The sequence below is a fragment of the Bos indicus genome, chromosome 15, assembly GCF_029378745.1.
Source record: "Bos indicus isolate NIAB-ARS_2022 breed Sahiwal x Tharparkar chromosome 15, NIAB-ARS_B.indTharparkar_mat_pri_1.0, whole genome shotgun sequence".
Lineage (NCBI taxonomy): Eukaryota > Metazoa > Chordata > Mammalia > Artiodactyla > Bovidae > Bos > Bos indicus.
In genome coordinates, this window is record NC_091774.1 from 48,805,218 (window position 1) to 48,830,296 (window position 25,079).

The 25,079-nt window shown below is 39.6% G+C and overlaps 1 protein-coding gene and 1 pseudogene across 1 annotated transcript; both read left to right on the forward strand.

Annotated features, from left to right (window-relative positions):
- The first annotated feature begins 316 nt into the window (after positions 1–316).
- LOC109569400 (olfactory receptor 51I2-like) lies at positions 317–1,885 on the forward strand. The gene has a single exon (XM_019974748.2). The coding sequence runs from the start codon at positions 941–943 to the stop codon at positions 1,883–1,885; it is 945 nt and encodes a 314-aa protein (XP_019830307.2). The 5' UTR covers positions 317–940.
- A 9,647-nt stretch (positions 1,886–11,532) lies between these two features.
- Positions 11,533–13,971, forward strand: LOC109568899 (olfactory receptor 51I2-like; annotated as a pseudogene).
- Positions 13,972–25,079: the final 11,108 nt, after the last annotated feature.

Genomic DNA, 25,079 nt, shown 5'->3' on the forward strand with positions numbered 1-25,079 from the left:
GCGTGCTGCCTTCTTTGGGTCTCAAAAAATGGGCTGCAACTTAGTGACTGAACAACAACAATAACAACATAAAAAGAAAGAAAATGGCAATGTGATCTTTAAATTTTGTGTCTCGAACTTAGTCATAATAATATTATTTGAAGATATGGAAAACATACATAAGAGCCAATTATCTGTATAGCCATGGATAAGAGAACTGATTATTAGTCTTGTGACTTACAGGTTCTATTTAGATCTGAAGGAAATTATTAAGAAAGTACTTTAGTATATTAGGTTATTCATGGTGAAAATGAATGCCATAAGGTGGACTGAAGAATGAATAGATGAGTGGATATAAGGGAGTCCTAGTGCATTTTGATGTATGTCTGGAAGATTGTCTCTATGGAGCTATATCTTCCTGTCCATCTATCTTCTGTATGGATAAATGCAAGAAAGAACTGGGAGACTGTGTAGAAGTAAGAAAGCCCGAGAGTCATGATAATGAGCAAATGTTACTTATCAGTAGAGACAGTAAAGTGAGAGAATGGAAAAAGGAAAAGTTTACAGTTTGATGAATAATTGGAATGCACAGAACAGTCCAGGAAGTAGTCATCAGGAGAATGATGTCTTAGGTCTTGTGCAAAGTGATGCCTGTTGATTGATAACAAGTTCATAGCTTTGAATGTGAGGAAGAGCATGGTGGGGATAGGCACAGGTACAGAGGAAGGTAATGTGACCTGTTGAGCCAGCTGGATAACCTGAAAACACTTAGACAATTCCAGAAACCACGGGGAGCAAGAGGGGCAAGGAGTGATGTGGTAAACAAAATTGATTAAGCTCTAAAGTAAGGGTCTGGATGGCATAAGAGAGACTTAAAATAGGTCATCAATAAACTGTACGTCTGTCTTCTCTACAGGTGGTGGTCCTACAGTACAAGTCTTACAGTACAAGTCCCTCCAGCATGGGAGGTATCCTCTACAACAGCTCAGAGTTGCCAACGTTCACCCTGACAGGGCTCCCAGGGCTGGAGAACTCCCAACACTGGATGTTCTTGCTCCTCGGTACCCTCTACATTGTCTCCATTGTGGGCAATGCCCTTATCCTTTTCATTGTCAAGGAGGAGCAGAGTTTGCATCAGCCTATGTACTACTTCCTATCCCTGCTCTCAGTTAATGATCTAGGTGTGTCTTTCTCCACACTGCCCACCGTGCTAGCCACATTTTGCTTCCACTTAAGGAAGATCAGCTTTGATTCTTGCATGGCTCAAATGTTCTTTATCCACTTCTTCTCTTTCATGGAGTCTGGGGTCCTGCTGGTTATGAGTTTTGACCGCTATGTGGCCATCTGTAACCCTCTGCGCTACACCACCATGCTCACAGATTCCCGTGTTGTATGCATGGGCTTGTGGGCCATCATCCGCAGCTTCTGTATGATTTTCCCACTGCCTCTCCTTCTGAAGAGGTTGTCTTTCTGCAAGGCCAATATACTGTCTCATGCCTACTGCCTTCATCCAGATCTCATCCATCTTCCCTGTGGTGACATCACCATCAACAATATTTTCGGTCTCATCATTGTCATGTCTACCTTCGGCCTGGACGCTGCACTCATTCTCTTCTCATACGTGCTCATCCTGCATTCTGTATTTGCCATTGCATCTTGGGAGGAACGGTTAAAGACACTCAACACGTGTGTGTCACATCTGTGTGCTGTGCTCATATTCTATGTTCCTAAGATTGGTGTGTCCATGACTGCCCGCTATGGGAGGCATGCCCCCCGATTTGTGCACACAGTCATGTCCCTCATTTATCTCTTTGTGCCTCCCATGCTCAACCCAGTCATCTATTCCATCAAAACCAAAGAGATTAGAAGGAGGATTGGTCGAATGCTAGTGGGAACCAAGTTTTAAGCCAGAGGCACATGGAAAGGAAAAAAGTCATTGGATATTTACTATTACTTCACAAATTGGGGTTTTCAAGACCTGCTTTGACAATCTTTTAAACTTTTTTTTGCTCAGAAATCTACTCTTAGGATTTTTTCCACCAGATATTTGATGACAGCCTGGCACTACTTAAGACTGAAGTCAGCAGGTTTTGGCAAGTTACACTGAATTGTAGTTTGTCCAAAAAAAAAAAAAAAAAAAGCTCAAATTTTACAAAAAATCCACAAATGTGTCTCCTTAAAATCAATCCCTCATTTTGTTCCATGTGTTTATTTTATCCATTTTTAAATTGAATTAGCATAGAAAAAGTTACTTATTACCTTGGGAACACTGTCACAATGGTCAAATAATTCTTTTCCCCAAGAATATATGACAAGTAGTCCTACTTTTAATTTTGTAGAATTTTTTTAATTTTGCAAAATTTCTACAAAATTTTAATTTTGTAGCAACTCCGTACTGCTTTCCATCGCAATTGCGCTATTTTACATTCCAAAAAACTGTGTGCAAGTGACTGACATCCTTCCCAACATTTGCCGTCTTTTGTTGTTATTTTTTTTTATTATTATTATTTAATAGCCATCTCGACAGATGTGTGGTAATATCTCATTGTGTTTTCAATATGGATTTTCCTGATGATTAATGACATTGATCTTTTTTTTTCATATACTTGTTGGCCATTTGTATATCCTCTCTGGAGAAACTTTCATTTAACTCCATAGCACATAGTAAAATGAGTTTATCAGACTTGATTTGTCTTTGTTTTTAGCTACTGTAGGAGCTCCTTAACATGATTTGGGGATGAACCCCTTATCAGATACTTATTTAGAAGTAAGCTTGAATGAATGGACACAAAAAGCACATGCCTTGGTGGAAAGATTAAACAAATATTGAATATGTTGCTTTTCCCCCCAGTTCACTTGACTTAATTCTGAATAATCTGAGGAATAAAACAACATGATTTAAAAATTAATTTTGAATCCTTGTACAATTGAGATTACTCTCCCTCAAAATTACTTAAAAAAAAAAAGGAAAAAAAATGGACAGGCATAGAGTAAACCTCCCAAATGTTAAAATATGTAGAAAAAGACAAAAAAAATCTATGTGAGTCAAAAGATATATGGCTGCCACAATAGATTTCTAGGATAAGATAGCTTAGAAGAATGTAGAAACCACTATAGTTCAAATAAAACTCTTTACAAAAACTATTTATAGCATGGTTGTGGTGTGTGTGCTCAGTTGTGTCCAACTCTTTGTGACTCCATGGACTGCATAGCCTGCCACGCTCCTCTGTTCATGAGATTCTCCAGCAAGAATACTGGAGTGGGTTCCCATTTCTTCCTTCAGGGAATCGTCTCCACCTAGTGACTGAGCCTGTATCTCCCATGTCTCCTGCATTAGCAAGCAGGTTCTTTACCACTGAGACATCTGAAAAGCCCCCTATTTATAACATACTGTGAAGTATACTCTGGGTAAAACCATAATATATAATATTATTGTTAAACATTCATATATTTGCATACAAAAAGTATTTGGAGGAAGTAATAAAAATTTGGGCATTCCTGGTAGCTCCTGAGTAGATTCCTGGGTCAGAAAGATCCCATGGAGAAGGCATAGGCTATCCATTTCAGTATTCTTGGGCTTTTCTGGTCGCTTAGATGGTATAGAATCTTCCTGCAATGCAGGTGACCTGCATTCGGTCTCTGGGTTGGGAAGATCCCCTGGAGAAGGGAACAGCTACCCACTCCAGTATTCTGGTCTGGAGAATTCCACGAACAGAGGAGCCTGGCACGCCATAGTCCATGGGTTCGCAGAGAGTTGGACACGATTGAGGGACTTTCACTTAACGAGAATGCATTAGTAGTTGTTTCTGGCTAGTGAGAATTGAGAAGATTTATTATTTATCCGTGTTTTCTACTTTTCTATAAAATGTACACATTATGTTTTAGTAAAATGAGAGTAACTGAGAGAGAGGGGAGAGACAGGGAGGCAAACAACAATAATGAGAGTTGGAGAAAGTGAGCCTCATAAGAGAGAAACCTAAGTGTTGATGCCTCTGCTCTACCAAGGTGCTTTCCAAATGCTCCTCTCTGCTCCTCTCAAGGGATAAGGAGTATTTTTCTTGGGAGAGTTATTCCCTTCTACATGTGACTATGGGCTGTGGCAGGCTCATGATACTATCTATGGGGGCCTGATTCTAGGTCCTAAGAGACAATTCCCCTGGTGCATATTGGAAGCACATCACACTTTTGCTCTCTTTATCCCAATTCAGAAGTCTGTGCTATCCAGAATGTTCGCTCTGCAGTCAAAGGCTAATATAGCATAAATAGTCTAAAACGAAATGACAGAATATTTATTTTTCACAGGCTTAATTGTCAGGACTAACTGCACAGGATCTCTTTATTCAACTGGACTAACTACACCAGTCACTGTATTTCACCAGCTGTAAAGTAATACTAAGGGTAACATTTCTTCATAGCTTATTACATGACAGTCAAGGTTCAAAGTTTATTTTAGTATATATTTTACTATTAAAGCAATCATTAGGCCCTATCAGCAAGACTAGGATACAGATAAAATTATTATTCTGGTTTTAAAGGTGCAGACACTGAAGTGCATAGAATAGATTAATCATTTAGGATCACAAAGCTAGCCAGTGGAAAGGCAGGAGGTGAGTGCAGGTAATGTGACTCCTGAGTCCAAGTTAGTATGATTTTGAATCAGTGATGCTTCTTTGAAAAATGTTGCAGTTCTTGTCCTTTATGTGTATTGCCTTCTATGGTCATATGATCATTCAGTGGCCATTTCCTGAGCACCCATTATGTGCCTGGCCTCATATTAGACATAGAAGCAATCTGTGAAGAGTAAAGCAGAGCAGCACTTACCTTATGAACTCACAGTGGGGCCTTACAGCTTAAAGGTTCAGAGCACCTAGATTTAAATGTTAGTTCTGCCACATATATTTTTTTGTGACTTTGAAAAAGTTATTTAATTCACTGTACCTCAGTTTCCTTATGTGAAAAATATAGATAATAGTAATACCTGTTTGATAAGGCTGTGGTGAGGTTTAGCTGAATTAAAGTTGACCATCACATAAAATGCTCAGTAAGTAAACATAAATGTTAGCACTGAGTGAGAATAGCTCAGATGGTAAAGAATCTGCCTGAAATTTAGGAGACCAGGGTTTGATCCCTGGGTTGGGAAGATCCCTTGGAGAAGGGAATGGCAACCCACTCCAGTATTCTTGCCTGGAGAATTCCATGGACAGAGGAGCCTGTCAGGCTACAGTCTATGGGGTCACGAAGAGTCAGACATGGCTAAGTGACTAACACACACAAAAGGAGATAAGATGCAATGATTACTGTTTGTGGTAGCCCAGAAAAGGGGCATGTAACACAGACTTTAGATTTCTCTAGTCACGTTGGTTCAAGTTAATTAATGTAGAAAATAATGCAGAAAAATAATAATGTAGAAAATCAGATACTTTACAAAGATCCTACCCAGGAATGAAAACAGGGTTTAGATTGGGAACAGTTTGTTTAAAAAAAATGAAGTAGTGACTCAAGTTTGATGCATTCTCTAGGACGGCACTTTGGGGCTGATAGGTAACTAGGTAAATTGACAAAAAAGCAGAAATAAATAGACATGTGTATGTCATATGTTCTTGAACAGGTGTTTCACTAAGTAGCATGGTAATCCATTTTGCAGAAACATGGAAAGATGACTCATGGTGTTATGCTGATAGTGTAATTATGGTAAAGACATTAGGTTACTATTTGCTAATCATTAGGCTTCCAGGTGGCACAGTAGTAAAGAATTTCCCTGCCAATGCAGAAGACTCCGATTTGATCCCTAGGTTGGAAAGATCCCCTGGAGAAGGAAATGGCAACCCACTCCAGTATTCTTGCCTGGGAAATTCCATGGACAGAGGAGCCTGACAGGCTACAGTCCATGGGGTCACAAAAGAGTTGGAAGTGATTTGGTGATGAAACAACAACAACAAACATTGTACTGGAATTTTGAATATATTAAAAAAATAAGGCAGAGACATCTTTCATGAAACATACATATTGATGTAGGAAAGAAGCATGTAATAAATAATTTACTGTTTATTTTAAATCAATTTATCACGACTCTGCAAGGTATGTATTAAAAAAATAAGAAGGCAGAGACATCTTTCATGAAACATACATATTGATGTAGGAAAGAAGCATGTAATAAATAATTTACTGTTTATTTTAAATCAATCTATCACAACTCTGCAAGGTACTAGAAAAGATCAACAGAGAATGTAATATAACCTTTATTAGGTTAGGAGGTTAGGGGGATCTTCCACAAGCCAATTTAAGCTAGGAGATGGTGGTAGGGATCCAGTCAAATGAATGGAAGGTGAGTAGGAAAAAGCTTCTAAGATTTTGGGAAGAGCACTTGTGAAGGCCGCATGGAAGGAGTAGCTTTGCACATGCAAGAAACTGGAAGATTACTTTAGTTGTAATAGAAAGAATGTAAGAAAAATGGCTCAAAATAAAGTTTGGAAGGAAGGTATTTATCATATCACATGGGGTCATTTAAAGGTTGGACTTGATGGAGTAATGTGATGGAATTTTACTTAAATATATTTCTGCATTTAGAAAGTGAATTGGTAGAGGGCCGAATAATGTAGGGGAATGCATTAAGACACTTGTAATTATCTAGGGTTGACATGTTGATATGATGACTAGAGAGTGGGAATGGAAATAAGTCAATTAAATAGTAGTTAGGAGGTAGAACTGAAAGAACTTCATATTTCTGCAAGTAAAGTTCATAAATCCAACACATTTATTGAGCTCTCTTCTCTCTTCCCCTGAACATCTCTTATTTATCCTTCAGGATTCAATCTAAACTAACCTTTTTAATGATTCCTCTTCATAGCACTCTAAATATTTTTTCTGAAGATGATTAACACATGAAATTATTTGTTTAGTCTATTGTCCTAATCACTGTGAGAACGGAGAGAAGGCTCATCCTCTTCACTGTTATATCTCAGACTCCCTTTGGTGTGGTTCTCTCTCTTAGGGATGAACTCACACTAAGCAAGGCAATGACATAGATGCATAATGTTATCAATTAACATTGAGAAATAGAATTACTACACAGGCAGAAATTATCTTCTTAACTTGACTAGCATATTCTACCTGGTGAGAGTCATCATAATTACATTTGAGGTGAGCAAAGAATAAGGGGAATAACCATAAAATTCAAGGGGCACAATCATAAAACTTCCTGTTTTAAGTTCAGATGGACAAGTATCCTTCTCCAAATCCCCAACCTTAGCCTCTTAGTCCCTGGAATTTAGTAGGCCAGTCTAGTCTTCTTATAACTGCTTGATAGATGCTGTCCTACAAGTCCCTTTTTCCTTCTTCCAATTAAAACCCCTTTAATCTCTTCTTCCAATTGATGATTGTGCTTGTGTGAATGACTGTATGTGAGTATATTTATTTATAATTGTGGTTTTGCATCCAGATTGGTATCTTGGCTACTCCAATAACTTTACGACTTTGGCAAGTATTGTAAAATCCCTAATGTCATTTGTAAAAAGAAGACTAAAAATATAACTGATAAGGATCTTGTGAATATTAAACATTAACTATATGTTAGTAATAAATAAATAATGCATGCAAAGATTTTAGTAAGTTTATAGCATATAGTAGATGGTCAATTAATGAGAACTATTTTTCACAGTCTATGTTTTCATTTAGGTCAAGTCCCTCAAATCTTAAATGTTTGGTAATCATTATTCAAGCTGGTTTTAGAAAAGGCAGAGGAACCAGAGATCAAATTGTCAACATCCGCTGGATCATGGAAAAAGCAAGAGAGTTCCAGAAAAACATCTATTTCTGCTTTATTAACTATGCCAAAGCCTTTGACTGTGTGGATCACAATAAACTGTAGAAAATTCTGAAAGAGATGGGAATACCAGATGGGAATACCTGATCTGCCTCTTGAGAAATTTGTATGCAGGTCAGGAAGCAACAGTTAGAACTGAACATGGAACAGACTGGTTCCAAATAGGAAAAGGAGTACGTCAAGGCTGTATATTGTCACCCTGCTTATTTAACTTCTATGCAGAGTACATCATGAGAAATGCTGGGCTGGAAGAAACACAAGCTGGAATCAAGATTGCCGGGAGAAATATCAATAACCTCAGATATGCAGATGACACCATCCTTATGGCAGAAAGTGAAGAGGAACTAGAAAGACTCTTGATGAAGGTGAAAGTGGAGAGTGAAAAAGTTGGCTTAAAGCTCAACATTCTGAAAACGAAGATCATGGCATCCGGTCCCATCACTTCATGGGAAATAGATGGGGAAACAGTGGAAACAGTGTCAGACTTTATTTTTGGGGGCTCCAAAATCACTGCAGATGGAGACTTCGGCCATGAAATTAAAAGATGCTTACTCCTTGGAAGGAAAGTTATGACCAACCTAGATAGCATATTCAAAAGCAGAGACATTACTTTGCCAACAAAGGTTCATCTAGTCAAGGCTATGGTTTTTCCTGTGGTCATGTATGGATGTGAGAGTTGGACTGTGAAGAAGGCTGAGCGCCAAAGAATTGATGCTTTCGCACTGTGGTGTTGGAAAAGACTCTTGAGAGTCCCTTGGACTGCAAGGAGATCCATCCAGTCCATTCTGAAGGAGATCAGCCCTGGGATTTCTTTGGAAGGAATGATGCTAAAGCTGAAACTCCAGTACTTTGGCCACCTCATGTGAAGAGTTGACTCATTGGAAAAGACTCTGATGCTGGGAGGAATTGGGGGCAGGAGGAGAAGGGGACGACAGAGGATGAGATGGCTGGATGGCGTCACTGACTCGAAGGACGTGAGTCTGGGTGAACTCTGGGAGTTGGTGATGGCCAGGGAGACCTGGCGTGCTGCGATTCATGGGGTCGCAAAGAGTCGGACACGACTGAGTGACTGAACTGAACTGAATCATTATTTATAAGGGTATCATCTTTTTATGTCTCTTTTTGATTTCTTGTGACTGGTTTATTGATTAATTATAAAAGATCTGTTTTTCTCCTTTCTAAAAAAATTGGAGGTACATTCCTTTGCCTGCTCTTTCTCCATTCTCATACACACATTTACACTGTCACACATGCATACACAAGCACAGACTTTACAGACAGACACTAATAATGACCTTTAGAGATACTAAATCCTAAAGAACTTTGGTATTCTGTATACATTAAATTGTTTCTAAATGAGACCCTAAGATTAATGTATTAAAATCCAATACATTTCCAGTTTTTTTGTGAGGAAGACATTGATGCTTTGATGTTTTAAAAATTATCTAAATATAAAATACATAGCTTTTTATTTTTTATTCCTCCACAGTTCTAATTCTGTTTGTTTAGTCTGTCTACTGAAAAATCCAGTATTTAAGCATAATAAAAGGTATCCTTCAGGTTTTCTCTATTGATTAAATGAGTTAATCTAAAGCAAACAAAAACTAGCAAGGCCCCCAAAACTCTACAGGTGCTCAGGAAATATCAGTATTTCTCTTCTCCTTTCCTCAGTTCTGGTAATTGAGATTGCACGGGCAATGGAGATAGACTCTGGGGACTAAATCTAGGTAATTATTTTCAAGTCCTGACTTTATAAATGATTTCACAGTGGATGGCAACAGGCCTCTTGCACCTTAAAGTCTTCGTTTCTTCATTATGACAGTTTGGGTGTGATACAAGATGATCCAAAAGCTCTCATAATTTTAAGATCTTTTAATAAGCATCTTGGGAATCAACCTGCGTTCACAGTGCTCAGAGCTCTTAGAGCTAATTGCCTATCCCATCTTCTCAAATTCTTTTCTAGCCAATGGAAAATTGGCAAGTCATTGTAATAGTCCTTGTTTTATAATCATTTACCATGGTGATATGAAGTTTCATAGTCATCTGGATTTATAGACATTTGTGTTCCAAGTTTCCAAATGAGGAATTTGGAATTTGAGCAAACTAAATAAATTTATTAAGGATAGTCACTTAGACAGGGGAGTGGTTGTTTTTTACTCAAGTCTGGACAGACTGACAAACCGTCTGAGTTTGCAGCTGCAGAGAGGTTGTCCCCAGTGCAGGGTCCTCATTGCTAAACCCAGTACAGTTCCAGGCAGACCAGGATTGTCACTGTGGTTTCTGGCTATGATTACTGAAGCTCTTGGTGGTTATATTTATTGTTTCTTGAAATCTGCTTGGGTTGTGACACAATTGGTGGAAAGGTCGCTAACTTGGGAATCAGTGAGTCAAAGGGTCTGAGATTCAGTCTGTATTTGACGAACTGAATGGATTCTTTCATGAAGGACACCAGAGTTATAACTCAATTTTTTTTTTTTTAATGTCTGTAAGGGGGGGAAACACCAGTGCTCAGAGGAGCCATCATTCAAGATTTTTCATATTCCCTGCTGCTCCAGCCATCTCTTTAAGCCCTAAGACTTACCAGGCCCAGGGGACATTGAAGAGGCAGGTTCATTGCTCAGGGCAGGGAGGTTGGCTGGGGGGTCGTGTACGGAGGAGTCCTCAGAGTTCCTCCATAGGAGACACTTCACCTGTCCTCTTCTCGCTAGAGCTGCCCTGAGGAGGTAAGTTGGGACTTCAGCCCTTCCCTCACAGAGGTCTGTAGGAACCTCATTCATAGCTTCAAAATCCTGAAGTGATTATAATACACATATCTGAAGAAAAGTTTGTTTGCGATCTAATTTTAGAGATTTTCTCTGTATTCTACTTCTGCCCTACACCAATAATCCTCAATAATACCCCCTGATGCCTGAAATCCCAAAGCTTTTGTTTGGTGTGAGTGCTTCAGTGTTATTAACTCACACTCCGGTATTCTCACTGGGAAGTGGATACATGGCCAACACAAAAGGAGAGAGCCTTTGTTTGGGAACCTGGAAGAGCAAGGCAGTATGGGAAGAGGACCTGGGAACCTCGGCTCCAGACGTCCCTCTTCCTCCCCTCTTTCCTGGTTGCCGTTTATTCAGTACATATCTTGCACAACAGTGCTGAATATCAATTTTATGTGTTTTACTCTATTTTTTCTATACTACAGCTGTAAAGATAAGGTGTAATTAAGTAAACTAAATCCATAGCTGGTGTGTGCTAAAGCTGAGATTAAAAGTTCGCTGTTTTGGATGTTAGCAGAGTTATTTAACTTTTCTAAATTTATGTTACACCTCAAAACTGGGTCATAATACATTCTTCCTAAGATAGTTTATCTATTTAATCAATAGTTACTGGTTAGAATTAGGACTGGTAATCTGAATCCTTATCCAGGACTATGCCCAGCAACTTGGATAAACATTGAGACAACTATAGGATCTTATAATTCTTTGGGGAACAAAGATACTAATCAAATGACCAAACAGATACATAATAATTCACTGTAATTCAAAAGTGTGATAAAAGTCATGAAGAAAAGTATGTGTGAGGATACATAATAGGGCCATACAATGATATGTAGAGAAGTAATGAATGGTCAGAATAATAGGAAGGTAACAAGTTCTCGGGTAGTTTATATGCTGCCTCATGCCTAGGTAAGACTGTTTGAATTCTTACTCTAATCCTTATTTTAAGAGTGAAGGGAAGCCACTGAGAGGTTTTCCATAGAAGTGTAACATCATTTTGTTTATATTATCAACAGATAATTTGGCTTCTTTGTAAAAGATGGATTAGAGAGGATCATGACACTGAGCTGGGTGATCAGCAAGAAAGGGCCCATAGACATTCTGATTAAAAATGCTGAGGGATAGATCCGTGCAATAGACTGGATGCTGGACTAGCTGGAAGTGAGAGAGACAGGAGTGCCAGTGTTAAGTATATTTTGGAAAGGTAGTAATAGATTAATTAAACCTGGAAATGGGAGAGGGTGAAAAATTCTTCCTAGGTTTTTCTGGCTTTAGTGCATGGATAAATGCAGATGGACTTTTATATGAGGAAAATATTGCAAAGGACCAAGTATGGTGATTAACAGAAGTTCAAATTGGCATATATTTATGTTGTGCTGATGAGCCATTACAGTTGATACTCCAGTAGGGAGTTGGATGCTTGACTCAATAGCTAGAAGAGACATCTGAGCTAGAGACATGAATTTGGGATAACTGACATACAGAGAAGAGGTAAGAAAGACATTATGAGTAGAAAATAATTTTGAACATAGTGTGAAAGAGCAGATAAGTCAGTGATTACTGGCAGAATATGTGGGGGCAATAAAGCAATTTTTGTTGTTGTTATTTATTTTCTTTGACTGTATATCCTGAAACTGATCCTCAATAAGAAAGAAGTTGGTTTTGGATGGGAAATAATCTAAACCTCTGATTCTCGAACTTTACTTTGCATTGGAATTTCCTGGGTAGTTTTTTTTTTTTTTTTAATGTATTGATTCTTGAATCCAACTGCTAGAGATTTGGATTGAATTGGTATTATTGGGGTCCAGACAAAGGAGTTTTTTTAAAAGCTCCTTGGGTGAATCTAGCATATGCACAGTTTGAGAATCCTTAATCTAAACAGAGGAAAACACATAAATGTGCAAGATAGAAAAATCCAGAGCAATCAGGAATGGATGAGCATGAGGCTCTGGATCCTTGGTGAATAAGAGAGGAGCTCAAGCGACAAAGATAGGATGGAGAGCTGGAGTGAGATCCTGCAGTGTAGGCAGGAGAAAAGACACAGCTCAGAGTACAGATGAAAATGTTAGCCCTGCATACACGGAGATTCATGAGTAAGTGGAGAGCACTAAGATAAGGCCCTGGGGAGGGTATACTGTACTTCACTTCTTGAAGAAGGTAGTGGCTAGAACTTGGAGAGAAAGGGCTAAATCATTTTCTGCTACTGGAGAAAGATTTTAATATTTCTGCAAAGAATACAGAAACAGGAAGAATATGATACAGTGTTCAAAATAGACTCAAAGGATTTTTGTGGGGAAGGAATTGGAGCCCATGACCCAACTATAGAAATGATCAGATGGCAGAAGGCCTGAGATGTGAGCAATGATACCTAGCTTGCTTCCTTCTAATTTTTCATGATCTTTGGTGTTCAATCTAAGTAGCCTTGTCCCTTCCATTCTGGACAGTGACCATTCTTTCCATTGTCTGACCTCACTTTACTCTGATTGTGTTTTTCCAAAAGATACTCAGGGACTCCATGGGAAGTTTTGAAACTAACATCTTGAGCGTGACCAGCTTCACCTTAACAGGCTTCTCAGAGATGGAGGGACTGGAGCATTGGTTAGCAGCCCTCCTCTTGCTGCTGTATGCTGTCTCCATTCTGGGCAACAGCCTCATTCTCTTCATCATAAAGGAGGAGCAGAGCTTGCACCAGCCAATGTACTACTTCCTATCTCTGCTGTCTGTCAATGACCTGGGTGTGTCTTTTTCTACCTTGCCCACTATACTGGCTACCTTGTGCTTTCACGCACCAGAGACTGCCTTTGATGCCTGCCTGATTCAGATGTTCTTCATTCACTTTTTCTCCTGGACAGAGTCTGGAATCTTGCTGGCCATGAGTTTTGACCGCTATGTGGCCATCTGTAACCCCTTGCATTATTCTACAGTGCTCACTGATACCCGTGTGGCTCACACCGGCATATCCATCATCATCCGCAGCTTCTGCATGGTCTTCCCACTGCCTTTCCTTCTGAAGAGATTGCCTTTCTGTAAAGACAACATACTGACCCACTCCTACTGCTTGCACCCAGACCTGATCCGCCTGCCCTGTGGAGATACCACCATCAACAGCATGTATGGCTTGTTCATTGTCGTCTCTGCCTTTGGTGTAGACTCAATGCTCATCCTCCTTTCCTATGTGCTCATATTACACTCTGTGCTGGCCATCGCCTCCCAGAAAGAGAGACTTAAGACACTCAACACATGTGTGTCACACATGTGTGCTGTGCTCATTTTCTACGTGCCCATGGTTAGTGTGTCCATGGCGCATCGATTTGGGAAGCATGCCCCTGAGTATGTGCACAAGTTCATGTCCCTAGTATATCTCTTTGTGCCTCCAATGCTCAATCCAATTATCTATTCCATTAAGACTAAGGAGATTCGTAAGAGGCTACATAAGATACTGAAATCTAAGCACTGATCAGAGATAGACCTTCTAAAAACCCAGATACCCTAAGAGTTTGTTGTTATTGCTGATGCTTGGGTTTTCAGGCTAGTCAGTTGAACTGTGTCATTTCTTTCTATACATGGGCCTCTGGTTGGGTACCTGTTACTAGCTATAGAGTATAGCCTGGCTATAATTCATAACTTAAAATATCAAGATACTTTGTAATTAACCAAATTACAGGTTGCCAAAATGACTTCTCTCACAGTAAGGAAGAGGGTCTTAAACTAGACACTTCTATTTATCCAAGTATGCTAATATCAACTAATTTTTAAAGTAAATCTCAAAAACACAAAGCCTAACACATTCATATGAAACATTATAACTGGGGATTATGTTACTTAAGATCATAAGTATCATCCAATGCTTTTTATAGCAATAATGGTTTTGAGCATCTTTTAGCTTTAAAAATTAAAGATACACAATAACTGTGACCAATTTTACACTTCTGAAATAAGTAAGAGTATTCATGAGACTGATAAAATGGAACATATATGATTGTCACAGTGACACTGCAATATAAACCATGTAAGACCAGAAATTCCAAAATTTAAAAGCAGGAGAAAAGTTTTGTGGGAAAAAAAAATCATATGTTGCCATCTGTTGGGCATTGCTGATGGAAGGATCAACTCTCTTCTAGGGAGCTAGTTAGAACTCTGAATGGAAGGGAAATAGATATTAGTGACTGATGGTAGGGTGAATCTACTTCAAGAGCATAAATAGTTGCTCTCACCATCTGCTGCAATATGGATTTTCATGGCCTATACTCATCACCCAAGCTCAGAGACATCTGTAATGTTGCTAGAGCAACAGGGGGATTTCCTTGTGGCTCAGAGATAAAGAATCTACATGCCAAGGACTGCCAATGCAGGAGACGCAAATTTGTTCCCTGGGTCAGGAAGTTCCCCTGGAGAAGGAAATGGCAAATTACTCCTGTATTCTTGCCTAGGAAATCCCATGGACAGAGGAGCCTGGCGGGCTACAGTCCATGGGATTGCAGAGTTGGACATGACTTAGCAACTAAACAACAACAAGAGCAGAGGAGAGGTAGCCGAAGAATATTAGGAAATTCAGAGCATAATTCCTGGAGAGTAACAATCACGAAGGTAGAGAATTCTGTGCAAATTTATGCAAAGCACGTACAAAGTCACAGCAGCTTGCAGACTCTCAGCAGAGGTAAGTAGATTAGTGTGAGGATTTCTTCACTGGGTGGTGGACAGACTACAGCATAGTTCAATCCTTACAGATGATTTGAGATGCAGATGGTAGTGAAAAACATTATACATTCATACATACACACACACACACATATATATGTATATATGTGTGTGTGTGTGGGTGTGTGTTAAGTTGCTTTCAGTCAGTTCAGTTCAGTAGCTCAGTCATGTCCAACTCTTTGTGACCCCATGAACCGCAGCATCCCAGGACTCCCTGTCCATCACCAACTCCTGGAGTCCACCCAAACCCATGTCCATCGAGTCATGATGTCATCCAACCATCTCATCCTCTCTCGTCCCCTTCTCCCCTGCCCTCAATCTTTCCCAGCATCAGGGTCTTTTCCAATGAGTCAGCTCTTCGCATCAGGTGGCCAAAGTACTTGAGTTTCAGCTTCAGCCTCAGTCCTTCCAATGAACACCCAGGACTGATTTCCTTTAGGATGGACTGGTTGGATCTCCATGTTCAACTCTTTGCACCCCTGTGGACTGTGGTCCACCAGGCTCCTTTGTCCATGGGATTCTCAAAGCAGGAGTACTGAAGCAGTTGTCATTTCCTCCACCAGGGGATCTTCCCAACCCAGGGATCAAACCAGTGTCTCTTACACCTCCTGCATTGGCAACTTCTTTACCTCTAGCGCCACCTGGTGCTAGTACATATGTGTATATATATTTAAATAAGCATTATTTTCCATGTTTTTTTCTCATAGGGTCATGAAATACTTTTTCTAAAATAAAACCAGAGAGGATGAGTGACATGATAATCCCCTAAAACATAGAAGCAATATAGAATTTGATCTCTCCCAAACATCACCTGGCTGTCAAATCAAACAGACATTAGAAAACAACAAAACAGAGTAAAATCCGAGTTAATATCTTCAACAATGTTAGGTGTCAGGGAAATCTCAAGTATCCTTGAATAAGGTCTCTGGTGTTCTTCCCTGGAGAAACCCAGGAACGGGGGAGCCTGGTGGGCTGCCGTCTATGGGGTCGCACAGAGTCGGACACGACTGAAGTGACTTAGCAGCAGCAGCAGCAGCCAAACCACAAGATTGGAAAATGTGTGGTGAGGGTCAGTGCAGTGAAGGTGACTAACAAACCCTACTCCAGTATGGAATGAAAACCCCTGTAAAACCACAAACACACCACAATAGGCTAGGACAACACTGAAACCTTGGCAGATGGCTTTGACATTGACTAGTAAAACTGGGGATAGTCCTGCCAAGGTCCAGGTACTTGTACACGTGACAGGATCAAGCAATACTGCAGTGCATGCTGTGTCGCTCTAGTCATGTCTGACTCTGTGACCCCATGGACTCTCGCCCACCGGGCTTCTCTGTCTGTGGGATTCTCCAGGCAAGAATACTGGAGCCGGTTGCCGTTTCCTCCTTCAGGAGATCTTCCCAACCCGGGGATTGAATCTGCATCTCATCATGTCTCCTGCACTGGCATGCTCGTTCTTAACCACTTGACGCTACCTGGGAAGCCAAAATAAACCAAAACCTAACCAGCTGGAAAGTCACATTAGCATGACTTCCCGGTTCCAGTGACCTTTCTCTGAAGTGCCTTATAAACAGTTTCCCTTCACAGGAAGAACACCCCAAATTGGAGCCAAACCCCCCTAGATGGGAATCAAAGCTCCCCATTTTGGACAAGGTCAAAAAAGGCCCTGGTGGGACCTGATGCCAACCTGTTCTGGAGAAAAGCTTATTTGCGTGTTTAATTTACAAAGCAGAGTAGTATCTATTATAGAGCCTATCAACTTGTTCCCTCCCCACTGTGAAAGTTACTGGAGCTCCTGTAGCACAGTGGTCTACAGCATTTAAGAATCTCAGAAATGTTCAGCAAATAAGTCTTTCCAAAACGATATTACCTTAGCATGAAGGGAACCACATACCCACAGAAAGATCATTGAGTAAGGGACAAAGAAGGTTGTGATAACGGGTAGAAAGGCTATAAAGAAAGCATAAACAAGAAAGTACTTCTACAGCTACACAAGCCTTCAAAGCTGAGTTCCCCTGGGAAAAAAGGTCTGTTGAATTCTGGGGCTGAAACAGAGGGAGGGAGTCAAATGTCTTCTGGAAACAGACTTAGCTCTGAGTCACAGAAATGGCCTCAAAGAGAGATGCTACTCTGAGCTGTTCACATAAGAGGAAGTCTTAGAGACATGAAGCTGGAAAAGCTACCCTGTGCTCCCCTCTCAATCCAGAGAATCATTTTCCCAGTTGTCCTGGAGAATCATCCTTCTTTGTATGGATATAAGTTAATGCTGTACACAGTTCGGTTCAGTTGCTAAGTCGTGTGCAACTCTTTACTACCCCATGGACTCTAGCACACCAGGCTTCCCTGTCCATTACCAAATTCTGGAGCTTGCTCAAACTTGTGTCCATCGAGTCGGTGATGCCATCCAATCATCTCATCCTCTGTCATCCCCTTATCTTCCCGCATTCCATCTTTCTCAGCATCAGGGTCTTTTCCAATGAGTCAGCTCTTCACATCAGGTTGCCAAAGTACTGGAGTTTCAGCTTCAGCCTCAGTCCTTCCAACGAACATTCTAGACTGATTTCCTTTAGGATTGACTGGTTTTATCTCCTTGCTGTCCAAGAACTCTCCAACACCACAGTTCAAAAGCATCAATTCTGCAGCACTCAGCTTTCTTTATATTCCAAGTCTCACATCCATACATGACTACTGGAAAAACCATAGCTTAGACTATACAGACCTTTTTTGGCAACTCCATACACAGTTCTGAGCAAAATGAAAGGAAAAACAAAACAAGGAAAAGATTAACCCATGGCCCTGAGATTCCTGTGCTTACAATGAAGATCATCTTTAAAGAAAAATATTTATATCCTAATGTGTTTTTTTTATTTTTTACAACATTCAGAAAACTAAGATCATGGCAAATGATCCCATCACTAAGATCATGGCAAATTTCCCATTATGGCAAATAGATGGGGAGACAATGGAAACAGTGACAGATTTTATTTTCTTGGACTCCAAAAATACTGCTGATGGTGACTGCAGCCATGAAATTAAAAGATGCCTGCTCTTTGGAAGAAAAGCTATGATGAACCTAGACAGCATATTAAAAAGCAGAAACATTACTTTGCCAACAAAGGTCTGTATAGTTAAAGGTATAGTTTTTTCAGTAGTCATGTATGGATATGAGAGTTGGACCATAAGGAAGGCTGAGTGCTGAAGAATTGATGCTTTTGAACTGTGGTGTTGGAGAAGACTCTTGAGAGTCCCTTGGACTGCAAGGAGATCCAACCAGTAAATCCTAAAGGAAATCAGTCCTGAATATTTATTGGAAGGACTGATGCTGGTGCTGAAGCTGAAGCTCCAATACTTTGGACACCTGATGGGAAGAATTGTCTCGTTGGAAAAGACCCTGATGCTGGGAAAGATTGAAGGCAGGAGGAGAAGGGGCCGACAGAGGATGAGATGGTTGGATGGCATCACCAATTCGATGGACATGAGTTTGAGCAAGTTCTGGGAGATGGCGAAGGATAGGGAAGCTTAGCATACTGCAGTCTGTGGGGTTGCAAACAGTTGGGCATGATGAGTAACTGAACAGCAACAACATCCTAATACTTTATATCTATTAATTCACCTGACTATTAGAAACTGCATTGACTTCAGTATTTTTGTTTTTGTTTTTTTTTTTTTAAATACTTCCTAATCTCAACTACAAAATTGAACAGTCAGAGAATAAGGCATGAGAATAGGAAGACTGCATACTGTGTAACTGTGAACATTTCTCATATTTTGTGTGGTGACTCATTTATTCACTGAACACACCCACATGGAATGACTTCTCTGGGTTTCACTCTGGGCTAAGCAACAAGGATGTGGAGCTGGATTGTGTTTGATACCAAAAAATACTTGAGACACTGGGAGATGTGTCCTTGCCTATGTCTCATCAATTGCATACTAATGGGCTAAGTTCTGAACAAATAAGGGATCAGTGCATAAAATGGAGATAGAAATTTCTTCCTGTGTTACATTAGCACTCAATTTCCAGTCTTGGTTGGATAAGAACCCCTGGGACATGTGCATGCACACTCACACATAACCTGTTTATAGTGACTATAGATTATAGAGACAATTGTTTAGGAGGCATAAAATTAAAAGCTCTTGTTTTCTTAATAGAGAAAAAATCCATAATATATATCTGTATGTCTTTATGTAAGTATGTATATGTGTTTGTGTTTTACTGCTGTATAATAAATATTGACCAATTCCCTAAATAGCAGACTTGTGAGTAAAGGCTTTTTCTCTGAGATAAATTGTATTTGTTCAAACTGTTAAAATAAGTGTTCAGTTCAGTTCAGTCACTCAGTTGTGTCTGACTCTCTGTGACCCCATGGACTGTAGCACACCAGGCTTCCCTGTCCATCACCAACTCCCGGAGCTTGCTCAAACTCAAGTCCATCGAGTCGTGATGCCATCCAACTATCTCATCCTCTGTCGTTCCCTTCTCCTTCAATCTTTCCCAGCATCAGTATCTTTTCCAAGGAGTCAGTTCTTTGCATCAGGTGGCCAAAGTATTGGAGTTTCAGCTTCAGCATCAGTTCTTTCCAATGAATATTCAGGACTGGTTTCCTTTAGGATTGACTGGTTTGATCTCCTTGCAGTCTAAGGGACTCTCAAGAGTCTTCTCCAACACCACAGTTAAAAAGCATCAAATCTTCAGGGCTCAGCTTTCTTCACAGTCCAACTCTCATATCCATACATGACTACTGGAAAAATCGTGGCTTTGACTAAATGGACATTTGTTGGCAAACTAATGTTTCTGCTTTTTAATATGCTGTCTAGGTTGATCATAGCTTTTCTTCCAAGGAGCAAACGCCTTTTAATTTCATGGCTGCAGTCACCATCTGCAGTGATTTTGGAGCACCCCCAAAATGAAGCCTGCCACTGTTTCCATTGTTTCCCCATCTATTTGCCATGAAGTGATGGGACCAGATGCCATGATCTTAGTTTCCTGAATGTTAAGTTTTATAACAACTTTTTCACTCTCCTCTTTCACTTTCACCTGAGGCTCTGTAGTTCTTTGCTTCCTGCCATAAGGGTGGTGTCATCTGCATATCTGAGGTTATTGATATTTCTCTCGGCAATCTTCATTCCAGCTTGTGCTTTATCCAGCCCTGCATGATGTACTCTGCATATAAGTTAAATAAGCAAGGTGACAATGTACAAACTTGGCGTACTCCTTCCCGATTTGGAACCAGTCTGTTGTTCCATGTCCAGTTCTAGCTGTTGCTTCTTGACCTGCATACAGGTTACTCAGGAGGCAGGTCAGGTGGTCTGATATTCCCATCTCTTTGCTATCTAAATAAATTATAAATTCTGAACCTGTTTATAATATTTTTGTGTAAACTAAATGTTAAAAGGGTTCTTTAAGAAATTATAATGAAAACTTGTTAGAATGAGTTTAAAATTAACCAATTGTCCAGTTTATACCTAAGTTATGTCATAAAAATCTTTTTTCCACTAAACAAAATCTGTTTTTTTTGTACAATACTTGTAAAAATATTCTTGCAGTTATTGAGTTTCCAAATGTTGAATGGTATTTCCTATTAAATGTAGCCATTAATCTCTATATCTACCTGAGTAATTGACATGAGCAGTATTTCCAATATTTGAAGATAATTGTTTAACAAGAATGTCTTTGAGTTTCAGGTTTATTTATTTGTCTCTTCTATATTTAGTCAAATTTTGTTTATAAAATTGCTGACTCTCAAATTTTGCATTAATATATACAATAGATTTTTTCCCACACAATTTCATATCAAATACATAAAAAGTCACTTAGCACTCTATCAATTCTAATCTGTTTAATATTTACAAAAGAATTTAACTCAGAGACATTGGACAGGTTTGATTGTAAAAACTAATAATTAAACTTGACTCTAAGCCATTGCTGCCTAAAATCTGTCTTTCATGTAAACACACAGACTGTCACCCTGGAAATTTGCCTCTCCCAGTTAATAATATGGGATATTTGCCTTAGTCACATACGTAGCCTTGGCACAGTTTAATGGACACTGACCACATTTCCACCAGTAACACTTCTCCTTCACACTGCAACCATTCAAACATGGTGAAGCTTTGTAAGAGGGTGTTTGAAAAGGGATATGTAGTTAGTAAACACGGAGAAGACAATGGCACCCCACTCCAGTACTTTTGCCTAGAAAATCCCACGGATGGAGGAGCCTGGTAGGCTGCAGGCCATGGGGTCGCTAGAGTCTGACACGACTGAGCGGCTTCTCTTTCACTTTTCACTTTCATGCATTGGAGAAGGAAATGGCAGCCCACTCCAGTGTTCTTGCCTGGAGAATCCCAGGAACGGGAAGCCTGGTGGGCTGCCGTCTATGGGGTCGCACAGTGTCAGACTGAGGCGACTTAGCAGCAGCAGCAGTTAGTAAACACATCCCAGGAGACTTTGACATCACCCTTCCCTCTCTCTGTGGGTAGGTTTCTCACACAAACTGTATGAGTAAATCATGTAATCCCCAAGCCCTCAAAACTAACACCATGCTCACCACATTGTAGATTTCAATAATTATTGTAGACTGGATGAATAAATGAATGAGCTATTATGTTTGGTATGAGCAAAAAGGCAAAACTTGTAAGAAATATAGCTTGCCACCAGAATTAATTTCATTTCCCCCCAAATCACCACAATTTTATTAGACTTGACATTGAGCAAAGGACAGTGACTAAATATCTCTGCTAGAAGGAATGGAAGCTGAGAATCACTTTAGGGAGAAATTCTCCTGAGCAATGTGACTGACAGTAAATGCTGAAAGATCAAAATTTTTAATAAACACTTCTTTTTTTCTTGGGCATTTCTATTAGTTGAGATTTGTTTGTCATCTAAATTGTTAATAGAGTCTACTACACATCAGTGATTTGGGTGATCGATACATGACTCCAGAAATTTATAGAAAGTTTTGGCTGGCAGTCATACTTTCCACTTGAAGATGTTGGAGGCTTTTAAAATTCAGTGAACTATGAAATATTTAGATAATTCACTTGATTCATGAGTTATTTATGTTCAAAACAAACATATTAATTAAATTAATAATTTAATGGATAATTTACTTCTATTTTATTACCTATATTTGATAAGCATGTTTTCCATGGGAAATAGATGAGAAAAAGGAAAATATTTTATATTATAAATATGAACACAAACCACATATACCCAATTCTAGAATAAGAAATCCATGGACTCAAACCTTATTTTCTGACATTTATATAGAGTTACTACCTGTTTAGCACTCCTCCACTTTTCCTGCAGCGGGCAATCCTTTGGCAGTGACTTCTAATTAACTGCTTGAGGTCAGGGAGACGATAATTCACAAAATAATTGCTGACTCTATAAGCTGTTTGCTGTTTCTATGAAACCTGAAAGGTTTTAGGAGCACATAGTTGACTCAGCTGTCTGGAGGACATCTGAATGCCTGTGTTTAAGTGGACAACCACCTCCAAATAGATCCTTTCTTACTGAAAAATTAAACACAACAATAATGAATCCTGAGCCCACATTGCATCAGCATAAGTAGAAAATATATTCAGTTTATAATGAAATATTAGATAGTCTCCTGTTGGGGAAATGTCCTTGTAGAAACTTCTATTACTAGGAAGACAGACCCTCTGAACCCTTGATCCTGTTTATTTGTAAAACAGCTTCTGGGAGGAGAGCATGTCTCATCTAACTGAAGTGTAATTGTGCTACACAGCTGTCTCTTCCTAGCAGAGCAGTAGTGGAGACGGCCTTGAAGAGATTAGGCAGGACCTCTGTGCAGTACCCAGGAGGTGAGACTGATGGTGAATCATGCCCAGGGCCCCATCTATGGCTCTCTTTTCACCACACTCTGCTTTCTGAAAGTTGTCCTGTTCCTAGGAGAAAAGGAGCGTTCTCCTGTTCCTAGGCTCACAAAGACATTAATTCCATACCAGCTCATGCAATGTAGATTTTTTTTTTCCAGTTCTGTATGCAGTTCTAGTCAAGCTCACTTTGTATGAGACTATATGAAGCACAGAGATCAAGGATCTTATCCTACTATAACTCCTGTTCTTGTCTTTTCTCTCTTTTTCTCTGTATGTAAACAACCCAGCCCTGGCCCTGGAGGAAGAGATAAGTACACATGACAAGGCAATACAAAAATATGACCTTTATTACTCAGAAAATTTTTCCACAGACTTCAAAATAGCACCTCACCAGCTTAGCTGCATCATATTCAGTATTTGATTTTCTTAGAGGCAGACCTAACAGGCCCCAAATAAAGAGCATAAGAATTTATTTTCTCTTTTCAATTTGGCTGGAATCCAAGTATTTTCTATAGCAAAAAAATAGCTGAATTAAAAGAAAATCTTGTTTAAAAAAAAGAGATGAAAGGGAATTTCTACATACGAGCAAATAGCAGGGCTTATTGTAGATCTTCTCAGGATGGAAGCTGAGGTTGTGGTCATATGCTATTCTTTCTTGTGGCACCATCTTCATAAGAGGAGATGAAGCCTAAAAATTCATTTTTCCTTATTCCCTGCAAACAAGAGTCTAGCTGAGCTATTTCAAGTTCTAAAAGATGATGCTGGTAAAGTGCTATACTCAATATGCCAGCAAATTTATAAAACTCAGAAGTGGCCTCAGGACTGGAAAAGGTCAGTTTGCATTCCAGTCCCAAAGAAGGGCAATGCCAAAGAATGTTCAAACTACCATACAAAATCCTTCAAGATATGCTTCAGCAGTACGTCAACCAAGAACTTCAGATGTACAAGCTATAGTTAGAAAAGACAGAGGAACTAGAGATCAAATTGCCAACATCTGTTGGATCATAGAAAAAGCAAGAGAATTCCAGAAAACAAAACAAAACAAAACAAACATTTACTTCTACTTCATTGACTAGCCTTTGATTGTGTGGATCACAAAAAAATGTGGAACATTCTTAAAGAGATGGGAATACCAGACCACCTTACATGCCTTCTGAAAAACCTGTATGCAGGTCAAGAAGCAACAGTCAGAACAATGGATTGGTTTAAAATTGGGAAAGGAGTATATCAAGGCTGTATATTGTTACCATGCTTATTTAACTTATTTGCAGAGTACATCATGTGAAGTGCCAGGCTGGATGAAACACAAGCTAAAACCAAGATTTCCAGAAGAAATATCAACAGTCTCAGATATGCAGATGATACCGCTCTAATGGCAGAAAATGAAGAGGAGCTAAAGAGCTTCTTGATGAGGGTGAAAGAGGAGACTGCAAAAGCTGGCTTAAAACTCAGCATTCAAAAAACTAAGATCATGGCAAATAGAAGGGAAAAATGGAAGCAATGACAGACTTTCTTTTCTTGGACTCTAAAATCTCTGAGGACAATGACTGCAGCCATGAAAATAAAAGATGGATGCTTGCTTCTTGGAAGAAAAGCTATGAAAAAGCTAGACAGCATATTAAAAAGCAGAGACACCTGATGCTTTCAAACTGTGGTGTTGAAGAAGACTCTTGAGAGTCCCTTTAACTGCAAGGAGATCAAAGCAGTCAATCCTAAAGGAAATCAATCTTGAATATTCATTGAAAAGACTGATGCTGAAGCTGAAGCTCCAATACTGTGGCCATCTGATGAGAAGAGCCAACTCACTGGAAAAGATCCTGATGCTGGGAAAGACTGAAGGCAGGAGGAGGAGGAGACGATAGAGAATGAGATGGTTGGATGGCGTCACTCAAGGGATATGAGTCTGAGAAAATTCCAGTATATGGTGAAGGATAGGGAAGTCTCGCATGCTGCAGTCCATGGGGTAGCAAAGA